The 20,766-nt window shown below is 52.5% G+C and overlaps 1 protein-coding gene across 7 annotated transcripts in view; it reads left to right on the plus strand.

The window, feature by feature from the left end:
• Positions 1-20,766, plus strand: part of TESMIN (testis expressed metallothionein like protein) — a 41,110-nt gene that overhangs the window by 4,498 nt on the left and 15,846 nt on the right. For 6 of the 7 annotated variants that reach the window (XR_009602520.3, XR_009602519.3, XM_060607497.3 and 3 more), the window contains exons 4-7: positions 1,248-1,368; positions 3,442-3,515; positions 7,006-7,097; positions 11,597-11,668. Coding sequence is in view for 5 of the 7 variants with exons in the window: in XM_060607497.3 (XP_060463480.3) it covers positions 1,248-1,368; positions 3,442-3,515; positions 7,006-7,097; positions 11,597-11,668 (359 nt within the window). In the remaining 2 variants the exon portion in view is untranslated. The remainder of the gene's footprint in view (positions 1-1,247; positions 1,369-3,441; positions 3,516-7,005; positions 7,098-11,596; positions 11,669-20,766) is intronic. The other variant, XM_060607498.3, reaches the window with a different exon arrangement.

A 20,766-nucleotide genomic window follows, 5' to 3' on the forward strand; every position in this document is an offset into this window, starting at 1 on the left:
GGTGATGTAAAGTTTTGACCCAGCGATCAGCATTTGCAAGGCTCAACGTGCATTATTCCAGTAACCTCAGTCCTTTATGCTTATTCAGGTTTTCCTGTCTGGGAAACCCAAAGGCGACTTAAAGTCAGAAACCACAGCTTCTCTGGGTATCTGTGGTTTGACCGTCAGAATTAGAAGCTGTGCGTGGGCAGAAACCACGACTTCTCTTCTGTATTCACGCCGTAAAGGCTTGGATGGGACCGCACCCAGCGAGGACTCTGTCTGTGCTTTGCTTGACTTATGTCTTTGACTGACGGACTCACCTGGCTCGCCGAGGATTTGTCGGTGGTTCGAATCCAACTGGGTGATCTGAGAGTGCCAGTCAGGCCCGGGAAGACTGACGTGGCCTCTTCGAATCTTCGGCTTCTTGGATTAGCCTTTCTTTTTTTTATTTTTTTATTTATTTTTATTTATTTTTAACGTTTATTTATTTTTGAGACAGAGAGAGACAGAGCATGAGTGGGGATGGGGCAGAGAGAGAGGGAGACACAGAATCTGAAACAGGCTCCAGGCTCTGAGCGGTCAGCACAGAGCCCGACGCGGGGCTTGAACTCACGGACCGTGAGATCGTGACCTGAGCCGAAGTCGGACGCTTAACCGACCCAGCCACCCAGGCGCCCCGGATTAGCCTTTCTAAACGGTGCTTGCAGGGAATAAGATAAATGAACATTAGAAAAAAAACACACGTGTACAAGAATGATAAATATATGTGTATAGCAGGGGAGAACAAGTCATAAAATTAAAGATTATCCTACGGGTGTGACCAGCTCCAGAGATGAAGTCAGGGGGACAAAGTCTTTCTTCCGGTTACCTGGACCTGGACGGGGCTGGCACTGGGCCCATCGGGACACTCTTCATTCGTGCTGACAGTGGGGCCCAAGGGTGGTGGAGGGAGCCCTGGTGCATGGTCGCCTGCTCTTGACCCTGACCCTCCGCGGGCAGGCACCCGTAGGGTAAGGCGTCAGCAGACTTCCGTCAGCACGCCGGACGCGTCTCACAACACGCTTCCGGGGGCGGGGGGCGGGGGGCGGTGCCTCCAGAGAGCATGTTGTCGTAGAGTCAGAACTCGAGAACAGATCTCTAGTTTTGCGTTTTCCATTAAAACCGAAATTCTGGATTAAAGTCACTTTCTCAGATTTAAGGTTCTTTAGGTTCCTATTACTGGCTCTCTTTTAAAAATGAAACCTGATCATTATTTCTCATTTTAGGTGATCTGTCAGTTGAAAGGGGGCACACAAATGCTGTGTGTAGACAATTCTGGCACGAGAGAGCTAAAAGCGCTTCATTTGGTTCCTCAGTATCCAGACCAAAATAATTACCTACAGTCAGGTACAGAGTAAACTCCTACGAAAATTGTGTCCTACGTTGTGCGTAAGTTGTGAGTGAGTGCGTTTGGCTTTGGATGTAGCGTAAATGCGAAATAGGCAGTTAGGTTGTGAAACGGGCAGTGTGGCAAGTCTCACAGCCCTTGTGGGTGAAGTAGGAATACAAAACAAATCTGTGTAGACGAACTGATGTGCGCTGTGTTCTTGGACGGCTACCGCCTCGTGTTGCTGGCTGCAGAGAGCCTTGGGGGTCCCAAGAGGCGACTGCTGTCACCGACGGGTGGGTGTGTCTACAGGGGACTGGGCGGAAATACCAAACTTCCCCACACTGGGTGGGGGCTGACTGTTCAGGTGGGGTATAAACCATACACGTTTTAATGGGAACGTTTTCACGTAATGAATGAGAACTATGGCTGGGCTTTAATCCCCGTGAGCTTTGAGATAACTATGGCCGGTGCTGATTTTGCTGCCACTCGCTCCGAAACATCTTTAAACGGGCATCATCATAATTAATGACCTATAAGCACTTGATTCTCCCCAAATTACTTATACATGATCAGAGAAAGAATAAATGACATCGCTTTAGGATTGGGTTTACAAAAGTTAGACACTCATTCTTGAGAACTGGGCCTCTCTGTGTGGATCACATACGCGATCGTTATTCTAAACCTGGAGTTAACCAGAAAGAATGTTATTATCAGATGTTTCACTGACCTTGCCAATGACTTATTTATTTTTGTTTTATTTTGTTGTTGTTGAAGTATAGTTCACAAACCATCTTATGCTAGTTTCATGTGAATAACGTAGTGACTTGACGTTTGTATAGGCTGGGAACTGATCAACACAAGAAGTCTGATTACATCTGTTATCGCACAAAGTTGATACAATATGTTGACTCTGTTCCCCGTGATGCACCTGCCAATAATTTAAATCAGGAATAAATACAGATGTCATTTCGGTGGAACTTTGGAGTTCATGGCCAAAAGAAATATCATGACTCCTACCCCATCCTGTCTTTATTTAGGGACAGACAAAATGCCTTCAAGACGTTTGCTTTTCAACGATACAGGATTGGGGTTGGGGTTTTGTCTTCTAGAAGCCCTTTGCTACGTGCCCACGGATCTTCTGGCTCCATTCCCTGTAGGTCAGAGAGGCATCTGATCCTCTACACAGGCAGAGAGGGGTGCTTTCCTCATTCCCGTCCTTCTGGAACATGACAAAATCCTAATGCCCTTAGATCCGCAGAAGGAGAGGGTTTATGTAATGTTCTCCAAATCTGCTTCCTTGTCACATAATCGTAACCCCCCCGCCCCCATGCACATATTAAATACCTGTGTAAAATCAGTGCATCCTGTTACCAGAGTCTCAAGATAACGTCACTCAAAGGCCGCATAAGCCAGGAGCAAGAAATGTGTTCAGTTGGTTAAGTGATTCAGGACGCTAAGACACATTTCTTCTTCCACATGGACTCACGCACACAGAGATCTTCAGGGCTCTTAACACCCGGGGAGTGTTTTTCGTAGCACCCTTAGACCAGAGAGATACTATCAGTGCCGGTAGTTAAAGAGTGTGGTCCAAATAGCCTTATACGTATTTACATCCTAGCAAGAGAGTAGCCATTTGAAAAGAGAATGCACATAAATTGGAAGTAGTTCGCGTGGTGTCCAACAGATGTCGCTGTGCTTCCTCTGAAAGTGTGCCGACGCTGAGACTCCCTGCTGAGTTGGCTGTGGTACCTGAGGGCACCTTGGCACACACTTTGGGAACCTGGGCACTGGCAACAGAGGGGTGTGTGTGTGTGTGTGTGTGTGTGTGTGTGTTGAATATAGTCGACTATCCTTGGGAGCTTAAGTAGCTTTATGACCAAGAAAAAGGGTGTGATAAGCAAACAAATAAAATAAAATACATTGACTCCAAAGGTTTTACAGAGTAAAAAACCAAATGGGATCAAGATAAGTTTAAACGATTTTGCACACGATAAATCCGTGATTCGTGATCATGTTTGTTCTTTCTTCCATGTGCAAACAGAAAAGAAACAATGCATGTTGCCAATTAATTTTAATTGTCTTCCTTACAGATGTCCCTAAACCAATGACTACTTTAGTAGGAAGATTTTTGCCAGTCCCAGCAAAATTAAATCTCGTTACACAAGTGAGTCATTGTTTTAAATTAAAAAAAATACAGTTGGGCATTACTTTTTCCTAACATTTCAATTGTCGAGGTTGGACTTACTCAGGAAATAGAATCTATCCTCCGAAACCTTTACCAAGTACCCCGTACCTTCGCTGCTGGGTCAGACCCCGGGGGTCGGGAGGGAGTGGAGTGAGTTTGAGACACAGTTCTGTGCCCACCGTGGGGGCTGTCGTGCCCTTGCTACGGCCTCTAGACCGTCCCTCTGCCCGTTTGTTGAACTTGTCCTTTGTGGCCCAGCCATTTACCAGCACATGCTGCCCACTTGGTATAGAATGTGCTTCAGCTTCCTTGGTGTAATGGAAATGCTTTTTTAAAGTTTAAAGTGCTTTTAGGGGGCACCTGGGGGGGCTCAGTCGGTTGAGCGTCCGACTTCGGCTCAGGTCATGATCTCGCGGTCCGTGGGTTCGAGCCCCGCGTCGGGCTCTGTGCTGACAGCTCAGAGCCTGGAGCCTGTTTCAGATTCTGTGTCTCCTTCTCTCTCTGCCCCTCCCCCGTTCATGCTTTGTCTCCCTCTGTCTCAAGAATAAATGAACGTATAAAAAAAAAAATTAAGGGAAGAAAGAAAGCGTGTGAGTCTGCCCCCTGCAGCTTACATTTTAGTGTGGGAGACAGACACCAGGCAAATGTAACGATTTATAACGGATGCTAGGAGAGCGGAGGATGGGCGTAGGGGTATGGAAGTCCGCTGGGGAGGAGGGCAGTCACATTCGGCTCCACCGAGGTGACAGTCGAGCAAAAGCCTGAAAGGGAGGAGAGGGTGAGCCCTGTGACTATCACGTGGGAGAACTTTCCAGGAAAGCAGAACATCACAGCACAGGGTCATCCTGCTGTAGAGACAGGGAGGAGGTGGCCGTGAGGGAGCTGGGCTGGAGTGGGTAGAAAGAAGGTAGCGGAAGGGGACGGTGGCGGGGGGGGGGGGGGAGATAAGTAAGGACAGGACCAGGGAGGGGCAGGGGCCGGGGCGGGGGGGCCGGGGAGCCCAAGCAGCGTCCCCGTCCCCTGACGCCGTCAGCAGGGCTCGTGATGGGCTGGGTAAGGGAAGTGAGGGAAAGAGGAGGCAAGGGTCCCTGCGAGGTTTTCGGGCTGAACAAATGGAAAGTCGGCGTTTCCACCAAGGGGCGAGGTGCACGTTTTGGGAGGGGGACCAGGAGCTGCACTTGGCACAGGAGATGTCTGAGGCGCCCCAGGGACCGTGTTATGCGGGAGTCGTCCATGCGGGTCTGTAGGCCAGCGTGAGGAAGGGGAGGAAGGCCTGGGCTGGAGGGAAGGAGTCGCCGGGGTGGAGAAGGCACTCAAGGCCCCGAGACCAGAGGAGAGCGGTGAGGCAGTGGGCGTTTGTTGAGGGAACAAATCGCTATTTCTCGAACGATACGGGAGGCAGGAGGAGAGAGGACTGGTCCGTGCGGGAGATCCCGGGCCGTGGTCCTCTGGGCGCCGGGTGCAGAGTCTCTGCTGACCCTGGACGGAGGCCTCCGGCCTCCTGGCGGCCTCCATGCCCCCGGCCTTCCTGTCCTGTCTCGGCCGCTGTCTGTGCCCCTTTGGGCCACGACCTCCTTTCTGACCACCTCCTCCCCATCTTTCCGTGGCTGTGTCCTTGTCCCCTCGTCGGCTGCCCTGACTTCTTCTCCGGTGTGGACCTTGAGGCAATCATCTTAGCAACGCATTTGCCGCTTCTCTGCGAAACCCCAAGTCCGTGTGTGTATTTTGAAGGATTTTGTTTTGGAGGCCTCTCTGCCCGCAACGCGGGGCTCGAACCCACCAACCTAAGGTCCAGAGTCACGTGCTCCCCTGACTGAGCCAGCCAGGCGCTCCCAGATTCTGTATATTTTTTGAAGCACTTCGCTACTCAGTTTGCTGTGTGGACCAGAAGCCTGGGCATCATTTGGGAACTTGCCAGAAATGCAGGATCTCGGGCCCTGCCCCAGACTCACTGGCCCAGAATCTGCGGTTTAGCAAGATCACGCCCTCACTCCCGGGTGGCCAGCCTTCGCTGACGAAGGTCACGGGTTCTGGCACAAAGTCACTCTAGATTTACCCCCCGTGCGGCCCTGAAGCTACCTCTTCTGTGCTTTGCTTTGGGGCTAAATAAATAAGCAAAGGGGGGAAGAGAAATTGTGCCTGGTTTGTGCACAGAGTTGCCTCGATCCTGAGAATCGGGAAGTCCTTTCTCCGAAAGCATGTAAAACTTTGGGCCGCCACTGGGGACACAGGCCTGACAGGTGTCTGGGTGACAGGAAAGGGATAGTTTCAGGAACTTGTGGGCACTTCCCTCCTGGCAATCGAGCAAGGAGGGCAGAGCCCCAGGTGGAAGAGAGGGGCTCTGGGGGAGGTTCCCCGGAGGACGGGGCTTTGTGCTGAAGAAGGTGGGACCCGGGGTGGCCTCTCAGTGTCTTCAAGCCCCACAGCCTGTAGTGACACACGGTTTAACAAGAGGCAAAAGAGAGAAAACGAGAGTGAATAAAGCATTTGCTTCTCTAAGATTGTACTTTTTTTTTTTTTAAGTTGTATTTATTTAAGGAATCTACACCGAAGGTGGGGCTCGAACTCACAACCCCGAGATCAGGAGTCACATGTTCCACCGACTGAGCCAGCCAGGCGGGCACCCTGCCAGACCGTACTTTTTATAGAAAGCTTAATTTTTAATTGCAAGTTGTCGGGGGAGGAAGGGACAAGGATAGGCTCTTGAGGTGTGATATATACAAATCATCTCAAAACCTAAATGTGTGCAGAACTTGACTTTTCCGTGGGCTTCTGAGAAGAGAGTGAGGTCATTGCTGACTTTGCCGCCCTTTCCTTTCCCCTGGAACACCCTCTGTGAGCCACGCTAAGGAGGCACAGAGAGAAGGGTGAATGACAGCAGAGAAGGCAAAGGGCGTGGAGGGTGCGGGGCTGTGACGTTGTGTCTGGATTTGTTGAAACTGACGATACAGATGAAAAACTAATGGTTGATAAGCCTTCGGATGTCAAGATCTCTTATGTTATACCAAGAATGTAATCATAATTAAAGAACAGCTCCAGCTTACGGAAGCTTGCAATTGAATTGATTTCACAGTTCGCAGTCCTAAAAACGAAAAAGCTGTCCGTGTCAGTGTCCCCGGCCGGTCGGCCGATGGCTGTCCCCTGTGTGGGGGTGCAGGACCCGGGCAGCCGTGGCTGTGCCCCACCCCAGCGCCCCCTGGTCCGCACAGGCAGGGCCTTCTCCTCCCGGGCACACTGTGGCCAGGGGGTGTGGGAGACCTGGGCTGGGCTCCCCCCGACTGCTGCTGAGGAGCCTTGGCCGGAGCCCCCTCTGTGTCAGTGGGGTCGTGGTGGTGATAGGTGATAGGTGACGTTGTAAAGTGATCGTAATGTAACCACCAGTCACTGTTGTCTGTACCTAGGGGTTGGCGGGACGGAACTTTTAAAACACGCACTAATTAGAAATACGCTTGCCTTTCACTTTATACAGCTCGATAACGGAGCCTTACCATCCATAGTCAACGGGTCTACTGTCCCTTCGGGATCCACCCTTCCAGGACCACCCAAAATATCTTTGGCTGGGTAAGGATTAAAAGCAGTCAATTGTCGCTTTCTTTAATGTCAGAGTTTAAGAGGCTCTTGGGTACATTTGTGATTTTATTGTAAGTTGCAAAATCAGCTTTGCCTGTAAACCTTCCTGACCTCTCGAGACTGTGTTGTACGTTGAGTGGTGACAGTAACGACGTGGCCGCGTGCGTCTGGTGTGTTGTGGCTGGAGAGGCTTCCGCGGTGCCCGCTGGGCCGTGCCAGTGTTTCGGAGGCTCGCTGCCGCTCGTAGCTCTGTCTTGGGTTCACGTCAGTTTAAACTGAGAGGCTCTATTTCCTTCTTGGCTGGCATCAACGTAAGTGATGGTGTGGCACTCACCTGGCGGTGGTCTTGGTGTGCCCTTACCCCTTTACCGGCCCCTGCCCGCCGCCGCCTCCCTGCTGGGTCAGCCCCCACTCAGTGGCGGGCGCGAGGCACACGGTCTCCACGTGGGCACGGGCCGCACTTAATCTGGGATCTCGTCTTGCCCTTTTCAAGTCATGTCTCTGATTGTAACTAATTAAACTAACCAAGCTGGCTGGAACTTTGTCAAGTTAGCGTTCATGCGCTAACCTTGGATGGGGTGCCCCTTTCCGCCCCATCCATCGGGCCCCTTAATTGCTTGTGGAGGTCAGTGTATTCCTGCCTCTGCGAGTTTGGGGCGCACCACCTGATGTGGTCGGGCAGCCCAGGGCCCGAAAAGAAATCAGGCCAAGCAATGCAGGAAATGTTCCCTGGGGCCTCTGGGGCCCTCCAGGTCCCTGTGGGGCTTGTGGTGGGAGGAGAGGTGTCTGGGGGCAGTTGAGAGGCCGGGCGAACCGCTTGGCGGGGTTCTGGGTTTCTCGATGCCTTCCCCTCCGCGCGGTCGCTGGGCAGTGTCGGTGGCTCCCATGGTTCCCTGCTGCTGCTGTGGTTATAGCAACCGGTCTTTCCGGGGGGGTGGGGGAAACGGGGCAGTCGATGACTTTCCGTTAACTTAATGAGGTCCGGCTGTGTGGAGTCCTTGTCCTTGCTTCCCTCTTGGTGACGGATCCGTGAGGGTGTGGTCGCTGTTACCGAAACTGGTCCTACCTACCATCATGGGTCTTCATGTCCCTGGACAAGCAGCCGCTACCTGGGCGACGCCTCCCATCTGTGGTTACATGACGTGACCTGTGACGTCACCATCCCGAAGACACTCCCTTCATCTTTCTTGTGCCCCCGGGAGCATCTGGCCCATGGTATTGCTTCACGACGCGCTTTGGTGCGTCTGGCACCATCGAGGGGATTTGGTGCTTCTAACACTTTATTTCAGGTGTGTGCTCTTGGGGTCACGGTGCCATCCGGGGCTCCTCTGTGACTCGGCCGACCCACATTTTCCCGGGGGAGCAATAAGGAGGGAGCTCTCTGTGCGGCCCGTCCCCCACCGTCTGCCCAGGCTCTCCTAGGTTTGCTCCAGCAGTCACGTATCTTTCTCTATTTCGAAGGAACTGTGCGGGTCATACAAATATTCTTCCCTTACAAATGGTGTGCCGGGAACCACACGGGCTTTCTGTTTGTGTTTCGTTGGTGCCAACAATGCCTTGATTCGATGTCACTCGACTGAACGGCCCTGGCGATGTGTATCCCCACCCTCCGTACCGTTGGTGAAAGTGGCATCTGGACGGTACTCAGGACTGTGCCGTTTGTGGTAAGCGGGCGGTCCGAAAGCTGCTGCTGTGCGACTCTGTGCGAGTTCCCAACCACGGCTGAGCCGCGCTGCCTCGTCACCCCCTTGGGTGCTCATTAGTTTCCTCTCTGACTTCCGCAAGGTAACGAGGTCAAATAAGGTCTGAAGACATCGGAAAGGGAGCCGCGTCGGCCCCGCGTGGTCTCTCGCCCAGCACGTGACATGGAGGCAGGCCAGCCGTCCTCCAGGGCGAGCTCACCCCGTCCTCATTCTTTCGAGTTGGGCGGTGGTGAACTGGCTAACTTATTAACTAGCTTGTCGTATCAGTAAAAATATCCCTTTAATAATTCATGTCCCGTCACCCCCGTATGGCTTTAGTAATCTTGTTATCAGTCGGGTGTCCGGGTGAATTCGGATACGTCGTAGATGCTACTATTTTGGGCAACGTCATGAGCGTTACAATAAAGAACATTCACGAGTCTGTTTCTCTGAAAACTGCTTTCTTAAAGACGAGGTCATGTCGCGGTGGTGCAGTTTATTTGTCGTGCTCTTCTGAGGCAGAGTCGTGCAGATCTCTCCTGACTCGGTTATTTGCAGGGTGGCGGAAGAGCGTAGACAGGTGTTCTTGGAGCCATGGGATTTTCCAGTTTAGTTCCCGTCCCCAGCACGACTGCCCCTCGTACGCTCTGTGCTCACCCCTGACGTGGTCTCTTTGCTCCCGAGGCTACTGCAGCCGAAACACCCGTGACCGACGGTGTCCAGTTCTGTCTCCTTCCAAAGTCGTTGGTTTTGCGTTAACTTCTTCCATCTATACTAAGCCACCGTTTCTGAATTTTATATCCTTTACAGTCGGTATCGAATCGTGTGACAGCCGATTCTACGATACCTTCTGTCCTCCGAGTTGTCAGTTGTGTATATCTCATGTTCGAAATTATTGGCTGGATTCCTCCAGGGCTGGCACTATAAGTTCTTACGGTAAAACCGTGGCTGGCGAGGAACCTGTTGTGCGAGCGTCCCGCAGGACGAGCAACCACTTCCGATAAATCTTCACTTGATAAACGAGCGGCGTCTTGCAACACGAGTAACACGTGATGCCGAACGTCACATGATTACATCGGAGCCAATGGTTCTTGAAATTCGCTTTGATATACGAGTGCTTTGGATGCCAAGCATGTTTCCGGAAGGAATTATGCTCGCACACAGACCAAGGTTCTGCCGTGTAGTTTTTGGCGCTCCCTGAAGCTCTTATCTCAGTTCCGACCACGTGACAGTCTCTCAGGAAACGCCCGGTGGCGTCTTCCTGATACTGGACATTTGTCGAACTGCACTCTGTCCTCCCACAACTAAGGCAGGTCACCCCTGGGCCGTCCCCGTGCGCCCCCACCCCATCTCTTAAAGGGAACGACTTTGGTTCCTCTGGACAGGCACTGCGAGGCCACGCTGTGCCCCATTGTGGGCGCAGGTCCGAGAGGGCCGAGGGCAAGGGCAGCGGAGTGGGTGTCCACACCCCCTCCTCGGAACAGCCCCCGTTCGATCCCGGGGGCACAGGCCAGGGCGTAGTACGGCCGGATCTGCCACCTCTGGGCACCCGTGGGGACAGAAGTCGGCAAGTGTGCTGCCCGCGAAGGGGCAGAGTAAACTAGCTGAGTAATGAGTTAATGTGGCATTCAGGACACAGTTTGGGCGCATTATCTTAAACACGGGACGATCTCTGCACGTACGAATTAGCAGCTCACCCCAGAGCCGGCGACCAAGTGTGGGGCAGGGGTGACACGAAACAGAAGCCCAGGCAGGCAGGCTGCTGGGGCCAAGGGGTGCCGGGTGGGGCGTGCCAGCGCAGGAGGGACCCCGGCCAGGGCACACGCGCTGGGATCCGGGACGGGCCTCAGTCCTGGCTCCCGTAGTTGAGAGTGGGCAGAGTGCGGTAGCCACGGAGCAGAGGGCACAGAGTGGTCCCCGTGCCGTGTGGTGGCAGGAGACTGTCGGCCACCACTGGCTGTGCCGAGCACCTGCTGTAGTTCCTGTGGGAAGCCCCAGACCGGAGCAGCCGGGGGGGGGGGACGCAGAAGCGAAGCCTGCCCGCGCCACCGCGGGGAGCGCGCGGCCCCGGGGAGGGGAGCGCGCGCGACCCGGGACAGCCCCGTCGCGGCCGGGGTTCTTGTGCAGGTGCTGGTGTCACGCCGTGGCGGTGAAACGGCTCACGCCACCGGAACAGGGGGCAGCACCGTCAGGGGCAGCGCTCGGGAACCGCTCCCGATTGGCGATTTGCGCTCCCACAGCTGCCCCCCCGCGGCTGGCGGCGGCCAGGACACATTAGCCTCGCCTCTGACGCCCCTGCAGACGGCCTCCGGGCTAATCCCCAGAAGAGTCAGGAGGCAGGTCCCTAGCAGCCACACGCCAGGCACACCGGACGCTTGCTGTGACACTGCGGACGGCCCCAACACCGCGGGGACGATACGAAATGATGGCTTTCCTGTCGTCCCGTTCATACCATCCGTCGGGGTTCAGGCTTTGGGAAGCACACGGTGAAAGGAGCTATTTGGTGCGAGGGGTCCCACACAGTCGGGGTTTAAGCAGATGGAGGGAAGGAGCTCCCGAAGTCTTCGCGGGGAGGGACCCGCTCCGCGCCCCCGGCTGCACGGGTGGCCTCGCAGGCTGGGACCGGCCGGGCCGGCTCCGTCCTGCGAATGGGCACGCCGGTCCGTTTGTGATCAGGCCCCAGTGACTGAGACCGATAGCTGTCTGCTGTTGCGATTTTCAGTTTCTGTTCAAAAACGCCAGATGCTTAGCTAAGTCTCCTTTTAAAGAGTAATGATCTGAATACATTTTCTTTTTTAATCTTTGTAGAGTAACTCTTAGTTCATGGGACACAAAGTCTAAAAAGCCATGTAACTGTACCAAATCCCAGTGTCTGAAATTGTAAGTAATCACAAATCCTTCATTATTAAATAGAAATAAGGTTGTTTAGAAGCCAGTAAGTGGAGCAGAGTCCGATGTGCCTCACGGCTCGCAGGGCGCACGCCCAGCTGAGCCCCAACGGCCGCGTCCCCACGCTCGCCGGGGGCCAGAGCCACAGGGACGTCGCGCTTCCCGCATAAGCCCGGGTCGGGTCTCGGGATTGTCTGGACCAATGCGCAGGAAAGGACCCCGCCTGTAACTTCCCCGGGTCTTGGTTTCCCCGTCTGCCCCTCGGACGAGTGCCGACCGCCGCCCCCTTGCTGAGCGTTAAGCCTAACATTTCCGCATCCTGGTTTTTACGGTTCGAGGAACTGGTTAACTCAGTATTGAATTTTCTCGGAAAAATTTCCCCCCAGGGAGGCCAGCTGGCAGGAGCCTCGGTCCGGGGCGGCGGGGGTGGGGGGGTGGGTGGGGGGCGGTGGGGCGGGTCCCACGGCAGAGCCGTGGGCCGGGGTGGACAGCGTGGCTGACACAGGAGGCGGACCTCGTCGCTGCGGCTGGCAGCTCGTGGCCCCGGCCTCCTCTCCCGCCCTGCCACGCGTTCACGTGAAGCTGCTCGTGGTGTCTGCCCCGCTCCCAGCTGTGCCCGGTCTCTGCCCCGAAGGCCTCCTCAGCGTTGAGTGACACGTTGGAGGGACAACCACCCCCGTCCGCGTGTCTGACACCGTCTGTGCGTGATTTCCCCTTGCAGCGCTCCCGCTGAAGTCACTGACGGGGACAGTGACTCGGGGGCGCACGAGTGGGGGTAAAAGTCCACAAGAGCGAGAAACCTGGTTCGCTGACAAGAGCAATTCATTCTCCAGAAGGCAGTGCCGAGGTCTAGGGTCGTCCCTGGGCAAGCGTTTGAGGTGCCGCGGGTTTAGTGCACGGATGCGAGTCACACACCTGTCTGAACGCCGCAGACGCGGGGACACCACTGCCGTGCGGCCCTGGGCGAGGAGGAAGGACAAGGGAGGCACGTGTGACGCCGTCGAGCCCAGCGGCCTGCCCAGACGGAGACGGCTGACGCGTGGGGGGCACGGGGCGGCGTGTGGAGCGGACAGGGCCGGCAGGGTGGCAGGCCGGGCTGCAGTCTTGTTTGGGGACCGGGGAGGCCAGATGGCCCGTGGGGCCTGGAGCGAGGGGGAGACGACAACCGGGGACGAAGTGAGGGGACCCCTGAGGACTTGGAGGTCAGGCGAGGCTCCGAGAAGGGTTTAACTCACTGATGACCTCACGACGGAAGGCCAGAGAAGTAGCTTCTCGCCCGGAAGCAGCTTTCCCGACTGATGGGCGACTGATGCGTTAAAGAAAGAACTTACCGCCCCGAGTGGGCGTGGTCAGCATTGGAACAAAGGAGAAGGAGGTTCAGAGCGTGTCCTGTGCTGTCCAGAGAAAGGGGGCACTGTCCCCGGGGGACGTGGGCACTGCCTTCCTCTGTGCGCAAGGGACTCACAGCCCGCACACCGTGCTTCAGGTCCCCCGCCCTCTGACCGGGGGTTTAGCTCCCCCGGTAGCCCCGCGCTGAGAGGCCAGGGCCCTTGGATAGAGGATGTGAGCGTGATGGGCACCGGAAGGGACGTTATTTCCACCAGAAGTGAACACGTGGCACTCTGATCCGTGTTTTGCTCCGTGATTTTTTTTTACGTAGTTCCCTTTTACTCTTCCGTTGCTGCTACCTACGCCTTTTTAAATATTTTTTGTAACGCATTTCAGGCATGGACTTTGCCTCGTAATTAGTTTATAAAAGCATTGGTTGTGAAAGCCACTTGGATGGCAGGGTTTTTTGATGCAGACAGTGGCCTAAGTGTGGAACTCTGGGCCTCTGGACGACGACGTCGTAGAGCAAGGAGGGGAGCTGTCAGGGACGACGGAGGGTCTCTTCCTGTCTTCCTGTGTCCTGACACAGTCGGGCTTTATGAGTACGGGTGCTTTCCAGGGCAGTTTTAATTAATCAGCAAATCCAAACAAGGCTGTTTAAGTATCCTTTGGTGCAGTTCAAGTTTTGCTGAGATGCCGGGTGGGATTTGTTGGGAGCAGTTATGGTATCCACTAATCAAGTCTACATTAAAACAAAACCAAAACTAAATCAAGATTTTAATCACAGATCGGCAGTCTCCGTATTGGGTTTTCAAATGGCCCTTTGTCTCCGATTAAACAGGTTCGTGAACTAAATTAGCTAGGATTTTGTGGCTGGAAGATCGACCCCGGGTGGTCGTTTCGTACAGCCTCGTGTTTCTGACCGGTGCCTTGGCTTCCTTCTCTTACGTTTGAAAATACTAAATACTTCCTTCATCCCTATGCAATGACTCCTAATCCTGATGTTTATAGAGTCCTTGCTTGTCTGCTGCTGGTGCTTCCTTCTCTTGATTTTTCCCTCCTGGTTTGTTACCTCGTGTATTTGGTGAGTTTTCAAGCATCGCGGATTATACCCATTGGGACGGGATCCGTGGGGATTCTTCGAGGTTGGCCGGAGGGGGCGTTCCTTCAGAGAAGGTTCGTGTTTGCTCCTCCTCGGGCTTGGTGGCGCTTTCAGTTTGGACAACCTAAAAGTGTTGGCTAAGATTTGTTTTGTTTTGTTTTGTAGGCCACACAGTTAGTATGAATTCAGATCTCAAACCCAAGCGAGCCCCCTCCTCCCGAGCCAGTGCCCAGATGGATGCTTTTTTTTTTTTTTTTTTTTTTTTTTTTAGCCATTTCTTTCACAGAACGTATTTTCCTCGAGCTCTCATTTGCCGGGTCCAGAGCTCCCACCGTTCCAGCCCGCTGTGTAGCTCTCGGAGGTGACCCCCACCGCCTTGGGTGAGCCCTGGGCTGTGCGTTCATATACGTAAAGCACTTAGAGAAACGGCTGGGGTACTGTACGTGTTCCTAAAGTGTTTGCCTCCGCCGTGGTCATCCCGCCTCGCCCCTCCCCGTAACAGTTCAAACCAAAGCCTTGGCCTGTCGGGCTCGGCAGACGCCCTACGCTGTCAGCTCGAGCTCGGTCCACTGAATTTTTGTGTCTCTTTTACTTCCTGGCCCCTGAGGGGTTTCCTTGTTTCCTTAAATTTCTTACCAGCTCAGATGTGCATCTAAAAAGGTTTAAAAGCTTGTTTAGTTATTTATGTTTATTTTTTAAACGTTTATTTTTGAGAGAGAGAGAGAGAGAGAGACACAGAGCGTGAGCAGGGGAGGGGCAGAGAGAGAGGGAGACTCAGAATCCGAAACAGGCTCCAGGCTCCGAGCCGTCAGCACAGACCCCGACGCGGGGCTCGAACCCATGAACCGCGAGATCATGACCTGAGCCGAAGTCGGACGCTTCACCGACTGAGCCCCCCGGGCGCCCCTAAAAAGGTTTCAGATATTTAATGCCAGTGTTTTAACGAATTTGTCAGGATGGCCAGTGAGTTAAGAATAAGTTTAGAACGTGTGTTGTCTTAGATTTTTTCAAACACGTTAAGACTCCACAATTCTAGGATACAGGGTGCCTCTGGGAAGTGAACACACCACAGGGCAGCTCAGGTATTTTCTTGAACAGTATCATCCCCTTCCCTAAGTCACGGAGTAGGATTACCCAAAAGCGTTGACAGGCTGCCCTCTTGCCAGCCCCCAAGCACCTCGAGACCAGCGCCTTTAACAGGTGGTGCTGCTTCCGTGGGTTTCACGGGCAAAAGAGGGGCCACCTCACTTCACCTGGGGGCAATGGATGTGGTTTCCTAGGCAACAACGAGAGTCGACTCCGGAAGGGGGGACGCTACAAGTCCCTAGAGCGAGAACACGTAGACCGCGTGCGACGGTGGTAACAACGCGTGGCCACCTAGGAACGAGGCGCCCTTCCAACGACCGCCAGCCACATCCATCCGTCAACCAGCCGGCAGTCCGATTTTCTGCCACCGGAGACTCGGAACCCTGAGGTCTGGGTCGAGCGAGTCTGCCGAGCGGGGGAGCCTCAGACCGGAGAGGACGGCGCTTCCCCCGCTCTCTTGCTGCCGCCAACTTGGGCAGACCCGTCCGGGCCTTTCTGGAGAGCAAAGCAATTTTGCATAGACGGGCAGGTCCACATAAGTGGCGAGAACAGGAGTGGGAGTTCACTTGGGCACCGAGGTATTTGTCCTGACCCAACACGTGGGGTTTTCAACCCAGACGGCGCTCTGACCCTGCGGAGGGGGGCACGGACGGTTGTACTTCTCACGAAGACGGGGACTGCGCGTAAGGTCTGAGGTCTACCGAGCACTCGGTACACGTGGTTTAACATCAGCACTGACTGCTGATGGACAGGCATTTTAAGTTTAATGCGGTCAAATTTGTCACTTGTCTTTATTATTACTGCCTTCTTGTCCAAGAAGTCCAGACATACCCCAAGTTTAAAACATTTTTTTTAATGTTTTTATTTATTTTTGAGAGAGAGAGACAGAGCGTGAACAGGGGAGGAGCAGACAGAGAGGGAGACAGAATCCGAAGCAGGCTCCAGGCTCCGAGCTGTCGGCACAGAGCCCGTCGTGGGGCTCGAACTCACAAACCGCGAGATCGTGACCTGAGCCGAAGCTGGATGCTTACCCGACTGAGCCACCCAGAGGCCCCACCCCAAGTTTAGTTGTGCTGTTAGAGTTCGTCCTAAAGTTTTAAAGGTTTGCTTTTCCCCATCGGGACCTTAATGCACCTGGAATTGATTTTTATGAATGGCATCAGGTAGGGGATCTGATTTCGTTGTTTTTTTTTTTTCCATATGTGCAATTAATTGTCTAGCACCATTTATTGCAAAGCCCTAACACAGTCCCGAGCGATCTGCAGGGGTTTCCCGTCGGCTGTCAGGGTTTGGTGTCGTGTGCGGGTCTGGATCCTGCTCCAGGCGTGGGTCCCACTTCTTAGTTGTAAGGATTCGTCTGTAGATTTCCTCCACTTTTGTATTTAAACGCTCATCTTGTCCGCAAATAATGACCATGACATCTTTCCTCATCTTTATACTCTTTTCCTTTTTCTTGCCTTATCCTCTTAGCGAGGGTCTCTACCACCGCGATGAAAGCAAGTGCCCACAGTGGTTACTAGTTGGCTCCTGGTTTTACTAGTAATATTTCCAACATCGCTTGCCCTAAATAAGATATTTGCTGCAGGGTTGTGAGGCCGTATACCTGAGGCGTACCTGAGACGTACACCCGAGTCATTTCGGGGCTCGTGCGGCAGCTGTCAGCGTTGGGGTGTTGGCCTCCCTTATCGGCTGCCCCAGCCCTCGCCTTCACCTTCATTCCAGCCACCGGGGGAGACGAAGGAGGGTGCAGGCACACTTCTCACCTTTCAAGGCATAACCAGAAATGGCCCAAATCACTTCCACTCACGCTCCGTTGGCCAGAACCTATCACGTGCTCAGACCAAGTTTGGTAGGAAGCTGGGAAATGTCGTCTTGAGTGGAGCCAACCACGTGTTCGGCTGGAATTGCTGTTGCTGTAGAATAAGGGGGGAGTGGTTACCGTGGAAACGCTGCTTCTCTGCCCCACACCCGTGTCCGGCTAAGGGGGGGGTCTCCTCTTCCTGGTTCATAACACGCTTTCTTTTTTACTCCTCTTATAAACGAGCGGTGACTTTTATCAAAGGCTTTTCCCCGAATTTATGGCAATGATCATTGTTGTCTTCTTTTGATCTTACAATATCATCTGTTACAACAAATTTTCTAATGTTAATCCACCCTTGTATGCTAGGGGGTGAACCGAAATTGATCACAAGGTACTGAGTTTACCTTTTTTTGTAAATACTGCACGATCCGGTTTTCTAATATTCTGCCTAGGACTGACTGCATGTTTTCTTGAGTCGGGTAGAGGTACAATTTTCCTTTCCCACTTTTTTCAAACTTTGGTTGTGGTGTCAACACCAGCATTTTATATTGCCTAATAAAATGCATTATCGGGCTTCCCTATCCCCACTCCACCCTCTTCTGTGAAGCCTCTGAGAAAGCCTGGGTAAGGTAGTATTTATTTGTTCTTTGAAGTTTGATTACACTTCGCCTATAAAACCATCTGGGCTGGAGGGCGCCTGCGTGGCTCAGTCGGTTAAGCGTCTGGCTTTGGCTCAGGTCACGGTCTCACGGCTCGTGGGTTCAACCCCTGCATCGGGCTCTGTGCTCACAGCCTGCTTCAGGTTCTGTGTTTTCCTCTCTCTCTGTGCCTCCCCTGCTTGTACCTTCTCTTTCTCTCTCTCTCTCTCTCTCTCAAAAATAAATAAACATTGGAAAAAAAAACCCCATCTGGGCTGGGTGTCTTTGTGGGTTGGAGTGAGAGAAGGGGATGGGCTACTCAGTCCACTTTCTCTCATGGTTATTGCTTTCTCTCGGTCTTTATTTCTTCTTGAGTCCATTTTAATATTTTCTATTTTTCTTGAAAATTGTTGAATTCTCTAAAATGTTAAATCTACTCATATTCCTGTTTATATGTTCTTACATTGTTTTGAAAATTGTCTCTGCAAAGGGGAGCTTGGGTGGCTCAGTCAGTTGGGCGTCTGACTTCAGCCAGGTCACGATCTCGCGGTCCGTGAGTTCGAGCCCCGCGTCAGGCTCTGGGCCGATGGCTCGGAGCCTGGAGCCTGTTTCCGATTCTGTGTCTCCCTCTCTCTCTGCCCCTCCCCCGTTCATGCTCTGTCTCTCTCTGTCCCAAAAATAAATAAAAAACGTTGAAAAAAAAAAAATGAAAATTGTCTCTGCAAAGGGGAGCTTGGGTGGCTCAGTCAGTTGGGCGTCTGACTTAAGCTCAGGTCATGATCTCACGGTCTGTGAGTTCGAGCCCCGCGTCGGGCTCTGTGCTGACGGCTCAGAGCCTGGAACTGCTTCTAATTCTGTGTCTCCCCCTCTCTCTGCCCCTCCCCTGCTCACACTCTGTCTCCCTCAAAAATAAATAAACATTAAAAAGAAATTGTCTCTGCATGTATCTTGTAAATTTTCTAATATTTTAGTTTTAATTTCTACTATCATTTGTTTGTACCCTTTCTCCTTCTCGATCTTTCCCACGAGGAGTTTGTCTGTTTTGTCAGCCCGAGGCAAGCTTCAGGCTCTGCGCTGTTAGCACAGAGCCCGAGGGGGGTGGGGGGTGGGGGGGTGGGGGTCGGGTTGAACCCATGAGCTGTGAGATCATGACCTGAGCTGAAGTGGGACACTTAACCGCCTGAGCCACCCAGGCGCCCCCTAACTGCTTATTTATTTTCATTCTTTCTTGTTTTTTTTTTTTTTTTTTTAGGAAATGCCTTTAAAGATTTAGATTAACCCTCTGCACCTGCTGTAATGCACCTACAACAATTGGTAGCAGGCACTGTTGGTGTCACTCACTTGAAATATTTTTACTTATTTATTTTTTTAATGCTTATTTATTTTTAAAAGAGACAGAGCATGAGCGGGGGAGGGGCAGAGAGAGAGGGAGACACAGACTCGGAAGCAGGCTCCAGGCTCCGAGCCGTCAGCACAGAGCCCGACGCGGGGCTCAAACCCCGGAACCGCGAGATCGTAACCTGAGCCAGAGTCGGATGCTTCACCGACTGAGCCGCCCAGGCGCCCCTAACTTTCATTCCTTTTTTAAGGCTCAGTAGTATTCCGCTGAATGAATAGACCACGTTCTGTTTAGCCCTCCATCTGGTAATGGACATATGGGTTGTTTCCACCTTTCGGCTAATGTGATTAATGCTGCTGTGAACCGTGGTGAACCAGCATCTGTTTGAGTCTCAGCTTTCAATTCTTTTGGGTCTGCATACCCACAAGTTGAATTGCTGGATTGTGTACTAAGTCTGTGTTTTAGCTTTTTTTTTTTTTTTTTTTTTTTTAAATTTTTTTTTTTTTTCAACTTTTTTTTTTTTATTTTTGGGACAGAGAGAGACAGAGCATGAACGGGGGAGGGGCAGAGAGAGAGGGAGACACAGAATCTGAAACAGGCTCCAGGCTCCGAGCCATCAGCCCAGAGCCTGACGCGGGGCTCGAACTCACGGACCGCGAGATCGTGACCTGGCTGAAGTCGGACGCTTAACCGACTGCGCCACCCAGGCGCCCCTGTGTTTTAGCTCTTTAAGGAACTGCCATACTGGTTCTCCACGGAGGCCGTACCATGTGACATTCCCACCAGGAACGCACAATACCACTTTATTTTGTAGTCTCGGATTACAGCTTTTTCTTTGCTGCTTTTTGCCCGATACCCGCTTCAGGAAATTAGCACTAACCGCCAAGGTGGAGGGAGTTGAAAGTGAGATTAGTTAAGAGGCTATCACAAGAGTGTGGAAGAGGTGGGGAAGACCTGAACTAAGGCAGGGAGGGTAGCAATGAAGGAAAAACCCAGAGACTTAAGAGACATTTCAGACGTGTACATTTACTCATTCAATCCCACAAATATTTTTGAACGCCTGTGGCTTCAGGACTGAGGAAGACCAACATGAACAATATAGTCATGGTCCCTGCCCTCTTGGCACTCACAGCCTGATGGCGGAGATGGGCGTGCATAAGATAATCATATCCATAAAGGTCGGCGTGGAAATACGGAAAATGTGGCAAAGGAGCAGTAATGGGTGTGTGCGGGTGGGCGGAGTTGACCAAGTGTGAAAGCCAGAGAAGCTTCCCTGAGGGAGGGGTGTTTGGATGAGGAGAGTTAATCAGGTGGAGGTGGATTGAAAGCGGGTGGCTAAGAGTGCTCTAGGCAGAGGAAACAGCAGGTGAAAAGGCCCTGGGGCAAGACAGGGAAGGGATACGGGGTTCTAGGAACAGAAAGGGGGCCAGTGCCACTGTTGGAGTATTGTTCATATTCCAAAATCTGTAAATTGATCTCAACGTTCAGTAAAAAGAGAACTATTAAATAAATCATGCTGGTGCTACAGAGTGGGGCACTTTGCAGTCATTAAAATGGTGTATGAATCTATTTACATGGGAAACACTCATAATATTGATAAGTAGTAAAAGCAAGTTGTCATAGTGATTCCTGATATTGGTAAGTAATAAAAGCACACTGAAACAGTGTATAGAATATGATCTTGCTTTTGTTTGTCTTTAACATGTGATCAAACAACATATGTTTATTTTGGTACATTTAGTTTTAGAGAAAAAGTCTGAAATACGTTCACTGAATGATCATCTCTAGGAAGTG

The sequence above is a fragment of the Panthera onca genome, chromosome D1 (genome assembly GCF_046562875.1).
Source record: "Panthera onca isolate mPanOnc1 chromosome D1, mPanOnc1 haplotype 2, whole genome shotgun sequence".
Lineage (NCBI taxonomy): Eukaryota > Metazoa > Chordata > Mammalia > Carnivora > Felidae > Panthera > Panthera onca.